This window comes from Eleutherodactylus coqui, chromosome 2 (assembly GCF_035609145.1).
Source record: "Eleutherodactylus coqui strain aEleCoq1 chromosome 2, aEleCoq1.hap1, whole genome shotgun sequence".
NCBI classification, from domain to species: Eukaryota; Metazoa; Chordata; class Amphibia; order Anura; family Eleutherodactylidae; genus Eleutherodactylus; species Eleutherodactylus coqui.
In genome coordinates, this window is record NC_089838.1 from 891,800 (window position 1) to 905,036 (window position 13,237).

At 46.8% G+C, this 13,237-nt stretch overlaps 1 protein-coding gene across 6 annotated transcripts in view; it reads left to right on the plus strand.

Moving 5' to 3' along the window:
* The window catches only part of ITPR2 (inositol 1,4,5-trisphosphate receptor type 2), a 253,107-nt gene extending 240,814 nt beyond the window's left edge, over positions 1 to 12,293 (plus strand). For all 6 annotated transcript variants that reach the window (XM_066590133.1, XM_066590137.1, XM_066590136.1 and 3 more), the window contains 3 exons: positions 207 to 367; positions 8,787 to 8,948; positions 11,358 to 12,293. In XM_066590133.1, the coding sequence (XP_066446230.1) occupies positions 207 to 367; positions 8,787 to 8,948; positions 11,358 to 11,444 (410 nt within the window). In that variant the 3' untranslated portion in view covers positions 11,445 to 12,293. The remainder of the gene's footprint in view (positions 1 to 206; positions 368 to 8,786; positions 8,949 to 11,357) is intronic.
* Positions 12,294 to 13,237: the final 944 nt, after the last annotated feature.

Below are 13,237 nucleotides of genomic sequence, written 5' to 3' on the forward strand. Positions count from 1 at the left end.
CTTACTCTTTCTTCTGTTCACCCTCTACCCCCATACTCTCCCCATTTACTCTCTCTCCTCTTTTTTCTCCTCCCACTCTACCTTCCATTCTTTTTCTGCCCCACCCCTATTTTTCTCCACCCCTCCCCCGCTCTCTCTGTACCTCCTCCTCCGCTTTTCTCTCCCTTTCTCCTCGCCTCATTTATTTATTTATTTTGTTGTTGCAGGTCTGGAGAGAGACAAGTTTGACAATAAGACGGTGTCCTTCGAGGAGCACATCTTGTCAGAGCATTGCATGTGGCATTACTTGTACTTTATTGTCCTGGTGAAAGTGAAGGACCCGACGGAATATACCGGTCCGGAGAGCTTCGTGGCTAAAATGATTGCAGTAAGTAAGGGACAACACCTTGTAGCAGGTAGCCTGAAATCTGTCTCTGCTCCTCCCTGCCTTCCCCATGCTTTACACTGCAGCTCTGCCTGGTCTAATTAACGTCTGTGCAGGAAGTAAAGTGCATGCAGAGCAGATTTACATGACAAGGAGACAAATCACTTTCTGGGAACTTTTGAGCTTCATATCTGAGCAAAATGTCCAACTAAATAATAAAATTGTAATTCCGAAATTCCGACCATCCGTCTGCGGTGTACCGCCGCGCGGGGGTTATTTTTAGTGATTACATTGACCCAATTTGAAAGGATTTGCGGAAGCGCAGCCCCAGATTGAGCATTTTATAAGGCGATAATGTATGTTTCTTGCAGATTCTATAATTGCCGCGTGTAGGAGGCAGACATACGAGGAGCCACATCTTGCTGTAATTAGATTTAACGTCTGATTTGACCCCTCGTCGGATTAGTAATTTGTTTCTGCTGCAGTTACGTTACACCCTGATCCAAAAAGTGTTGGTGTCGCCGACGGAACGCACTTCCCAGAAATTAAAATGTTGATTTTGCAGCCGTTAATTTTCCTTCGCTGCAATTAGTACATTTCGCTTTAATAACTTTTTACTATTTATTATGTTCCTCTGCTAATTTATAACTTAATTGCTGTTTGGGTTGGTTGTAACTCGTTTTTGGAGAACACCCAAGTACATAAAGCACGGCCCCTCCCCCGTATGGCGGTTATACAATTCCTTAAGACGATAAGATCTTTAAGTGCGACTCCACTTTGTGGGTTCTCTGCAGGAAAGAGTAGGGGGTTGCTTAAGTACCAACTCCCTAATATGATGTTAGTATCAGAATCGCTCCTGGGAGCTGCTATAGAGACCCGAATCTGGGGCTCCGGGGACAAATGCAAGTTCCTTTGGCTCCTCCTGTGTACACAATCCCTACTGATGAGGCACATTTTGGCAGCTCCACAGAGCAGTGTTGGTTATAGAAGGACACTTTGTTAACCATTTTTGACGGTGGCCCTCAAGGCTCCTTTACATGCCACGATGATCACTCGTAAGAACGTCCCTTGCTCTATCATTGGGTCATGGCGATCACCTGATGAACAAGCAGACACAATGTGGTTAATGAAACGATGGGTTGTCTCTCGTACGGGGTGAACCGGCCTTTGTGAAGGCCAGACTAACGAGCGCCGATCTCGCTGATCGGTGCTCGTCGCACAGCTCATATCAGGCCATCTAAATGGACCTATAGAATAAAAAGGAAGTCGTCATAGCTCCGCCCCCTTACTAAAAATCACTCCGATCACTTGGTTTGTGCTTGCCACTGGCTGCTCTGCCTCCCCACTGATGCAAGGAGTTTTGTTTCAGATAGATATTTATTTAAAACCTATTTCCGAAAACGCTGTGACAACCAATATGGCTGCCGTTACGACTCGGGCTGCCACCATCTTTTCTATAATAAGTGATGAGTCTTTTAGGTGCGGCTCTACCTAGTCAGGAATAAATCTGGGCAATAAGCCCGAGGGAGCTATAATGCCCCAACATCAGAAAGCTATCCAGAGTTAGGCCCCCCTGCGCTGTTTTGGACCCAAAGAAGGATGTTTTTATGCAAATTGTCATAAGTCCCGCCTATTTATGGTCCTATTAGCACTTTGGAAAAAATCGTAATGCCGGGTGGGGTGACGGCCATATTGGTTGTCAGACAGCATAAATAACTGGACGACTCAAGGGCAGTACAAGTCCAATAATGCTATCCTGTGGCCATACCAGTAGTACAATACCGGTCCTATATTACTAGCACCGCATAGTGCCCGGATTAAAAATGCCATAGAGCGCCTATATCCGTGGTGGTATATAGTGCCCATATCACTACCAAGACGTTATACAGCGCCCATATCAGTAGCGTTATACAGCGCCCATATCAGTAGCGTTATACAGCGCCCATATCAGTAGCGTTATACAGCGCCCATATCAGTAGTGTTATACAGCGCCCATAGCAGTAGCGTTATACAGCGCCCATAGCAGTAGCGTTATACAGCGCCCATATCAGTAGTGTTATACAGCGCCCATATCAGTAGCGTTATACAGCGCCCATATCAGTAGTGTTATACAGCGCCCATATCAGTAGCGTTATACAGCGCCCATATCAGTAGTGTTATACAGCGCCCATATCAGTAGCGTTATACAGCGCCCATAGCAGTAGCGTTATACAACGCCCATAGCAGTAGCGTTATACAACGCCCATAGCAGTAGTGTTATACAGCGCCCATATCAGTAGCGTTATACAGCGCCCATAGCAGTAGTGTTATACAGCGCCCATAGCAGTAGTGTTATACAGCGCCCATAGCAGTAGTGTTATACAGCGCCCATAGCAGTAGTGTTATACAGCGCCCATAGCAGTAGCGTTATACAGCGCCCATATCAGTAGCGTTATACAGCGCCCATAGCAGTAGTGTTATACAGCGTCCATATCAGTAGCGTTATACAGCGCCCATAGCAGTAGTGTTATACAGCGCCCATAGCAGTAGTGTTATACAGCGCCCATATCAGTAGTGTTATACAGCGCCCATATCAGTAGCGTTATACAGCGCCCATATCAGTAGTGTTATACAGCGCCCATATCAGTAGTGTTATACAGCGCCCATATCAGTAGTGTTATACAGCGCCCATATCAGTAGTGTTATACAGCGCCCATATCAGTAGTGTTATACAGCGCCCATATCAGTAGTGTTATACAGCGCCCATAGCAGTAGTGTTATACAGCGCCCATATCAGTAGCGTTATACAGCGCCCATAGCAGTAGTGTTATACAGCGCCCATATCCGTAGCGGTATACAGCGCCCATATCAGTAGCGTTATACAGCGCCCATATCAGTAGCGTTATACAGCGCCCATATCAGTAGCGTTATACAGCGCCCATATCAGTAGCGTTATATCAGTAGCGTTATACAGCGCCCATATCAGTAGGACAATACAATCCCATTATAGTAGTGCACTGTGCATCTCCATAGTGCCGTACAGTGCAGCTAGAGTGTCACCATTTTGACCAGTTTTTACGGCTTCAGTCAATAATACCTGCAGACAAGTGATGGAAAATACAACCACTGGGGGCAGCGGAGCGTTGTGCTATCTCACCTGTCACACTGATGGATGATTGAACACGCGGCAGTGTTTGATGAGACCAGTGGAAATCTCCGAATCAGAGGTCACCTCACTATTGGCGCGCGTGCACCACAGCTGATACATAAGCAGAACAGTGAGTGCAGCTCTGGAGTATAATACAGGATGTAACTCAGAAGCAGTACAGGATAAGTAATGTATGTACACAGTGACTCCAGCAGCAGAATAGTGAGTGCAGCTCTGGAGTATAATACAGGATGTAACTCAGGAGCAGTACAGGATAAGTAATGTATGTACACAGTGACTCCACCAGCAGAATAGTGAGTGCAGCTCTGGAGTATAATACAGGATGTAACTCAGGAGCAGTACAGGATAAGTAATGTACACAGTGACTCCACCAGCAGAATAGTGAGTGCAGCTCTGGAGTATAATACAGGATGTAACTCAGGAGCAGTACAGGATAAGTAATGTACACAGTGACTCCACCAGCAGAATAGTGAGTGCAGCTCTGGAGTATAATACAGGATATAACTCAGGGTCAGTGCAGGATAAGTAATGTACACAGTGACTCCACCAGCAGAATAGTGAGTGCAGCTCTGCAGTATAATACAGGATGTAACTCAGGGTTAGTACAGGATAAGTAATATATGTACACAGTGACTACACCAGCAGAATAGTGAGTGCAGCTCTGCAGTATAATACAGGATGTAACTCAGGATCAGTACAGGATAATTAATGTATGTACACAGTGACTCCACCAGCAGAATAGTGAGTGCAGCTCTGCAGTATAATACAGGATGTAACTCAGGAGCAGTACAGGATAAGTAATGTATGTACACAGTGACCCCACCAGCAGAATAGTGAGTGCAGCTCTGGAGTATAATACAGGATGGAACTCAGGAGCAGTACAGGATAAGTAATGTATGTACACAGTGACTCCACCAGCAGAATAGTGAGTGCAGCTCTGGAGTATAATACAGCATGTAACTCAGGATCAGTACAGGATAAGTAATGTATGTACACAGTGACTCCACCAGCAGAATAGTGAGTGCATCTCTGGGGTATAATACAGGATGTAACTCAGGATCAGTACAGGATAAGTAATGTATGTACACAGTGACTCCACCAGCAGAATAGTGAGTGCAGCTCTGGGGTATAATACAGGATGTAACTCAGGATCAGTACAGGATAAGTAATGTATGTACACAGTGACTACCAGCAGAATAGTGAGTGCAGCTCTGGGGTATAATACAGGATGTAACTCAGGATCAGTACAGGATAAGTAATGTATGTACACGGTGACTGCACCAGCAGAATAGTGAGTGCAGCTCTGGGGTATAATACAGGATGTAACTCAGGGTCAGTACAGGATAATTAATGTATGTACACAGTGACTCCACCAGCAGAATAGTGAGTGCAGCTCTGCAGTATAATACAGGATGTAACTCAGGAGCAGTACAGGATAAGTAATGTATGTACACAGTGACCCCACCAGCAGAATAGTGAGTGCAGCTCTGGAGTATAATACAGGATGGAACTCAGGAGCAGTACAGGATAAGTAATGTATGTACACAGTGACTCCACCAGCAGAATAGTGAGTGCAGCTCTGGAGTATAATACAGCATGTAACTCAGGATCAGTACAGGATAAGTAATGTATGTACACAGTGACTCCACCAGCAGAATAGTGAGTGCATCTCTGGGGTATAATACAGGATGTAACTCAGGATCAGTACAGGATAAGTAATGTATGTACACAGTGACTCCACCAGCAGAATAGTGAGTGCAGCTCTGGGGTATAATACAGGATGTAACTCAGGATCAGTACAGGATAAGTAATGTATGTACACAGTGACTACCAGCAGAATAGTGAGTGCAGCTCTGGGGTATAATACAGGATGTAACTCAGGATCAGTACAGGATAAGTAATGTATGTACACAGTGACTCCACCAGCAGAATAGTGAGTGCAGCTCTGGAGTATAATACAGCATGTAACTCAGGATCAGTACAGGATAAGTAATGTATGTACACAGTGACTCCACCAGCAGAATAGTGAGTGCAGCTCTGCAGTATAATACAGGATGTAACTCAGGAGCAGTACAGGATAAGTAATGTATGTATACAGTGACTCCACCAGCAGAATAGTGAGTGCAGCTCTGCAGTATAATACAGGATGTAACTCAGGGTTAGTACAGGATAAGTAATGTATGTACACAGTGACTCCACCAGCAGAATAGTGAGTGCAGCTCTGGAGTATAATACAGGATGTAACTCAGGATCAGTACAGGATAAGTAATGTATGTACACAGTGACTCCACCAGCAGAATAGTGAGTGCAGCTCTGCAGTATAATACAGGATGTAACTCAGGAGCAGTACAGGATAAGTAATGTATGTATACAGTGACTCCACCAGCAGAATAGTGAGTGCAGCTCTGCAGTATAATACAGGATGTAACTCAGGGTTAGTACAGGATAAGTAATGTATGTACACAGTGACTCCACCAGCAGAATAGTGAGTGCAGCTCTGGAGTATAATACAGGATATAACTCAGGATCAGTACAGGATAAGTAATGTATGTACACAGTGACTCCACCAGCAGAATAGTGAGTGCAGCTCTGCAGTATAATACATGATGTAACTCAGGATCAGTACAGGATAAGTAATGTATGTACACAGTGACTCCACCAGCAGAATAGTGAGTGCAGCTCTGGGGTATAATACAGGATGTAACTCCGGATCAGTACAGGATAAGTAATGTATGTATACAGTGACTCCACCAGCAGAATAGTGAGTGCAGCTCTGGAGTATAATACAGGATGTAACTCCGGATCAGTACAGGATAAGTAATGTATGTATACAGTGACTCCACCAGCAGAATAGTGAGTGCAGCTCTGGGGTATAATACAGGATGTAACCCAGGAGAAGTACAGGATAAGTAATGTATGTACACAGTGACTCCAGCAGCAGAATAGTGAGTGCAGCTCTGGGGTATAATACAGGATGTAACTCAGTAACAGTACAGGATAAGTAATGTATGTACACAGTGACTGCACCAGCAGAATAGTGAGTGCAGCTCTGCAGTATAATACAGGATGTAACTCAGGAGCAGTACAGGATAAGTAATATATGTACACAGTGACTCCACCAGCAGAATAGTGAGTGCAGCTCTGGAGTATAATACAGGATGTAAATCAGGAGCAGTACAGGATAAGTAATGTATGCACACAGTGACTCCACCAGCAGAATAGTGAGTGCAGCTCTGGGATATAATACAGGATGTAACTCAGGGTCAGTACAGGATAAGTAATGTGTGTATACAGTGACTCCACCAGCAGAATAGTGAGTGCAGCTCTGGGGTATAATACAGGATGTAACTCCGGAGCAGTACAGGATAAGTAATGTGTGTACACAGTGACTCCACCACCAGCAGAATAGTGAGTGCAGCTCTGGAGTATAATACAGGATGTAACTCAGGAGCAGTACAGGATAAGTAATGTATGTACACAGTGACTACACCAGCAGAATAGTGAGTGCAGCTCTGGAGTATAATACAGGATGTAACTCAGGAGCAGTACAGGATAAGTAATGTATGTACACAGTGACTCCACCAGCAGAATAGTGAGTGCAGCTCTGGGGTATAATACAGGATGTAACTCAGGGTCAGTACAGGATAAGTAATGTATGTACACAGTGACTCCACCGGCAGAATAGTGAGTGCAGCTCTGGGGTATAATATAAGATGTAACTCAGGAGCAGTACAGGATAAGTAATGTATGTACACAGTGACTCCACCAGCAGAATAGTGAGTGCAGCTCTGGGGTATAATATGGGATGTAACTCAGGAGCAGTACAGGATAAGTAATGTATGTACACAGTGACTCCACCAGCAGAATAGTGAGTGCAGCTCTGGAGTATAATACAGGATGTAACTCAGGATCAGTACAGGATAAGTAATGTATGTACACAGGGACTCCACCACCAGCAGAATAGTGAGTGCAGCTCTGGGGTATAATACAGGATGTAACTCAGGAGCAGTACAGGATAAGTAATGTATGCACACAGTGACTCCACCAGCAGAATAATGAGCGCAGCTCTGAAGTATAATACAGGATGTAACTCAGGATCAGTACAGGATAAGTAATGTATGTACACAGTGACTCCACCAGCAGAATAGTGAGTGCAGCTCTGGAGTATAATATATAAGTAATGTAGTGTATGTAGACAGTGAAGTTTCTATATAATGTGAATCTACATTCCGATGATTAGAGGTGAATTAACCCTTTAGATCCTGGAGAGAGCTGTCGGCTGGCTTCAGGCTGGTGCTCCGGGCGCCGGTGTATTGGTATTTTGCTGTACACAGATGGAGGCCTACATAACTCACAGTGAAATCTCCGTAAAAGTAACAGGTTGGCAACTTTTTCATGTGTCTCCAGATTGTTCTGCATTCAGTTTGTTCCATTTAAGAAGTTGCGTTCTCCTATTTATATCAGTGGCATCTGCTGCGGCGCTAGAAGTGCCGCTCGTTGTGCCAAGCGCTCGTCGCAGCACATTGTTCCTGAGGCTCGCAGTTGTAATGTGATGTGCCTGATGGGGTTAAACTGATTAGACAGCGGGGCTTATTAGTAAACAGAGCCTAAATTACCGCCTGCCGGTCCATCAGCATATATATATATGTTTTGTTGTTTGAGTGTCCGGGGACCGCTGGTAGCGAGTCTCTTGTTCTGGCGCCATCACTCGGTTACTTTGCGGCTAGAGAGAGCATCTCTTTCCTTCGAGGAGCCGCTGCGTCGGTGCATTACAGGGACACCCATTAATCTAGTAGGAACTGTGTAATACTGCATTTCTCCTCTAGAGGTGCTGCAGGAAAATCAAACCCTGGCTGGCAGGTTGCTGCTGATTGCTGGGGGTCCGAGCAGCAGAACATCCTTTCGATCAGCTTATTTTTAGAGGACCTTATAACAAACAAGATTGTCCAAAATGGAGAACCCCTTGAGGCATTAGGTGGACGACCCCTTAAAGCCCACCTAATAGGATGACCAATATGGCTTCCATTGTCGCTATAAGGGCATGTCTAGAGGCACATCGGCCATCCTTTATTCGAGAGAGGAAGTGGGGGAGGGACCCCGCTCAGGCACCCTACAAATACTATCAATATACTTAAAGGCATATATACCCTTTAACCCTTCACACTCTGTTCTCGTGGGGGTGGTTGCTGGAATGCACCAGTCATGGATGTTCGGAGAACATGTGTCTGATGTCAAATCTGCTGCAAGATAAATTTCCTTTTTGCTCTCTTCCAGGAAAAAAACTTGGACTGGTTCCCTCGGATGCGCGCCATGTCCCTCGTCAGCAGCGAGGGCGAAAACGAGCAGAATGAAATCAGGAACTTGCAGGATAAACTGGAGTCTACGATGGGACTGGTAAAGCAGCTGTCCGGGCAGCTTGCTGAACTCAAAGAGCAGGTGGGTGCCTGGACCCCCTATGTAGCTTTAAAGGGTAACCTCTGCCAAACTGTGAGGGGGTGACAATTGTTGCATTTAGTAAAGGGATGTGCAATGCAAAACTGATACTCTTATACCTAGTGCAGGTTCTGCGGGGGCGGAGCATGACTTTGTGTGCCATGCTCCACCCACGCAGAGCTTGCACAGGGTATAATGTTTTTGAATTTTCTCACCAAGGCAGCCTGTGCATTAGATAAAGCTGAACTAAAGAGGGGGATGTAGTATTACATGGTGGCCAGATTTTCGCTGGCATCTTGTCCATGATGTCCACATGCCCTAAAACAGGTTGTCTTAGTGACACACCCCCTAAGATTGGTCTCTAAGAAAAGTGACAACCACAGGTCTGATTCAGGAATGTGGCCAGGGTTGTTGTCAGCTCCCTTCCCCCACACACAGAGGTCTTCCAGCTAAAGAGATTCAAGCATCCACAATTAGAATTAGGCTCTGTTCACAGCAGCATCATGGCTTCCATTACAATGCTACCATGACAACTACACTGGTTTATCGACAAATCCTGACAGACCCCTTTAATGGGCCTCGTTTGGGTGGACTGGGAACCTCTTGTCTTCCTGGTTCTGTGACCATTATGTCAGTTCCTGCCCAGGAGGTTCTGCTGACCCTGCAGATTGCACAGACTTGTTTCAGCTCCACTTCGAGGATTCAGGTAAGACCAGATTCGGTCTCATCTGTGCGCTGCCAGGCGGCATTACAGGGTGAAGGCTCTGCCAGGACGCTGAATCTACCCACCCGCTGACCACTGTTGTAGGGCGCACAGACGCTGCTATATATTTGTGAAGCTCTGAAGTCATCCAGCTTCCAGCGCCCACACGGATAATCAAGTGCCGCTCGCTTCGCTGTCTGGAGGAAACTAATTAGTTGTGTAGGGGTCATGCAGTGAGCACAGACCCCGCCAACCACCCAAGGCCAATGCTAAAAACTACCTGAGTGTAATAATAGAGCCAGAGATCACTCACAGCAGAGCAAAACTGAAAATTGGGGCTCCTTCATAGTGCAGTGCCAAGCCAGGTGCCCGTCTACAGGTGAGAGGGCCGCTTCATAGTGCAGTGCCAGGCCAGGTGCCAGTCTACAGGTGAGAGGGCCACTTCATAGTGCAGTGCCAAGCCAGGTGCCCGTCTACAGGTAAGAGGGGTCCCTTCATAGTGTGGTGCCAAGCCAGGTGCCCGTCTACAGGTGAGAGGGCCCCTTCATAGTGCAGTGCCAAGCCAGGTGCCCGTTTACAGGTGAGAGGGGTCCCTTCATAGTGCAGTGCCAAGCCAGGTGCCCATCTACAGGTGAGAGGGCCCCTTCACAGTGCAGTACCAAGCCAGGTGCCCATCTACAGATGAGAGGGGTCCCTTCATAGTGCAGTGCCACACCAGGTGCCCATCTACAGGTGAGAGGGGCCCTTTCCTGGTGCAGTGCCAAACCAGGTGCCCGTCTACGGGTGAGAGGGGTCACTTCATAGTGCAATGCCAAGCCAGGTGCCCATCTACAGGTCAGAGGGGTCCCTTTATAGTCCAGTGCCAAGTCAGATGCCCGTCTACAGGTGAGAGGGACCCCTTCATAGTGCAGTGCCAAGCCAGGTGCCTGTCTACAGGTGAGAGGGGCCCCTTCATAGGGCAGTGCCAAGCCAGGTGCCCGTCTACAGGTGAGAGGGCCACTTCATAGTGCAGTGCCAGGCGCCCGTTTACAGATGAGAGGGGCCCCTTCATAGTGCAGTGCCAATCCAGGTGCCCGTCTACAGGTGGAGGGGCCGCTTCATAGGGCAGTGCCAGGCCAGGTGCCAGTCTACGGATGAGAGGGGTCCCTTCATAGTGCAGTGCCAGGCCAGGTGCCCGTCTACTGGTGACAGGCGCCCCAGTCTTTTGTACCCGTGTGGGTACATGTCCTTATGGATGGCGGGGGCACTTGCTTCGGACCCCCCTTCTATCACCTAAGACTGTCGGACGTGGCAGATCTAAATTGACGGCCTGCATGTATTACTGCATTTCCCCTTCGGCGGCCCTGTATGTACTACTATATTTACCCTGTGGGGGCCAAATATCTATTGGGCCCCTCCGTGTAATATCACATTTTCCCTGAGGGGCCCCTGTATGTACTACTATACTTCCCCTGCACAAGCCACGTATTTGCCCTCCATGGGTTTTGCACGTGATATCCCCCCAGGACCCTGTTGAACTGTTGCATTTTCACTGCCAAATGTCTCCCCTGCGGGGGGCGCTGCGTTCCCTGCTGCATTGTCCCTGGAGGGGCCAAATATATAGCACTTTCTGGATTATCAAACATTGGATTAAAGGAATTGCGCCTGAACGGCTCTGCGTTTATCGGTTTTGCATTATGTTTTTGTCTTCCTCCTTTTCTCCCCTCCAGATGACGGAACAAAGGAAGAACAAGCAGCGTCTGGGATTCCTGGGCTCCAACTCGACTCACGTCAACCACCATCTCTCTCCACATTGATTCTGATGTATCAACATCTCAATTTTTCCTATGTTGTTGCTTTTTTGGGGGCATATATAAGGAGGAGGATGAAGATGCCCAATGGACTGATCAGCTCCACATAGGGTTCTGCGGAGGCGGAGCTGAGAGGACCACCCCTGAGGATCAGAAGGGGTCGTTATATCGCTGCCTGTGCGGCTCCTTTAAGGGATTGTATTATTCTTGCGCTTGTCGGATCATCAACGAGTTCTACTGACAGCAACCCAAGAACTGGATATCTATTAAGCTGCACATCCCGAGGTGTTACTGTGCCTTTAAGGAATGAACAAGGGAAGATCTTATAGACTTATCAGTGCCTTTTGTACAATTTTTGCTTCTGTTTCCTTTGCTGCGATCGTCTGAAGCTCGCCATCTCAAAAATGTTCGCATGGACATCTCGTTACAATACAGGGAGTCACGCCAATGCTGTCTTAAAGGGGTCCTCCCGTTTTATGCAAATTGATGAGCAATAAAAGTTCAACAACTTTTGGGTTTTAATATGTCACGTTTTCCAAGATTTCTGCTTGCTGTCAGTGACTTCTCATCTCAATGGGGCTTCTTCCATGCGTTCACTTGTACCTTCCATTCGAGGTCAAATATGAATTTAAGATGGCTTCCATTCACTGAAAGCAAACATATATCTTGTAAATAATCAGGAATCGATACGTAAATTCTATTAAAGAGTTGCAGAATTTTTCATTTTACTAATCTTCAGGTACATAAAATTGGACTGGCCCTTTAAATTTTTCATGTTTTATGACTTTTAAAGAATAATGTACAAAGAATGTTCTATCTGTGAGGGGACCAATAAAGAGGGCGCATTAGACCTGTGATCATCGATCCGCTCGGAGCCTCACAATGCAGTACCATATGACTTAGAGATGAAGTAATCTCAGTATGATTGGCGTAATAACAGGAGTGACGGGTATCAGTGACAAATATGGATGGCAATGTCTCTGGAGGTTATCGGCACTGGAGATATGGGACGTAAAGTAGTGATATACACTAAAAGTCCCTCTTATTAGAGCCCTCATCCTTTCATGATTGGCGCCCCCTGTACGGTAATTCTCCCCGTGACCTCGGAGTACGGCATAAAATCACGTAACAAGTTTTCTGTGGATCGCTGCTAGACTAGCCGGGGTCTCACTGCCAACCGCGGGGGCGGGGGTTCTCATGTAACGGTGTGAAGAGTATACAGAGAATGGCGCGATCGAGGAGAACATGCAGCGAAAGGGGGATCCTGCGGACGGTAACAACTCCTCACTGAAAGGGGTCGGAGGAGGATGTCAGGAATCGTTCTGACCAACAGGCTGCACAGTCAGCTGACTACAACGCTGGAGCTCCAACTAACGTGTCCGAACGCACAACTCGCCGTTCCTCCGCACAGATGATATTGTAGCGTTCCTATTATGGCGCTTATAAACCCGCCCCATCCGCTGCGATTTTGCTAATCTAATCCAACACAGAACCTACTGACACTATAAGTCTCATTCTGTGGAACTGCGGGGGTTATGTCCGTTATAAGGACACTGCAACGTAACAGCACTATCTATACGTGTGCGTATATATATATACATCCTTCATTGGCACCAACTACGAGTAGCAGCACCGCTCCATTGGAATGCCGCAGCAATAGATCCGCTCTAGCAGTAGTGTTGGCCGATGTCACATGACTGCCAGAAGACGTGGGGCGAAATATCCGCGCAGACCGCTGCTCCCTAGGCGATACGTGGAGAATGGGCGCCATATTTCATCTTCTATTACACCACATTCGG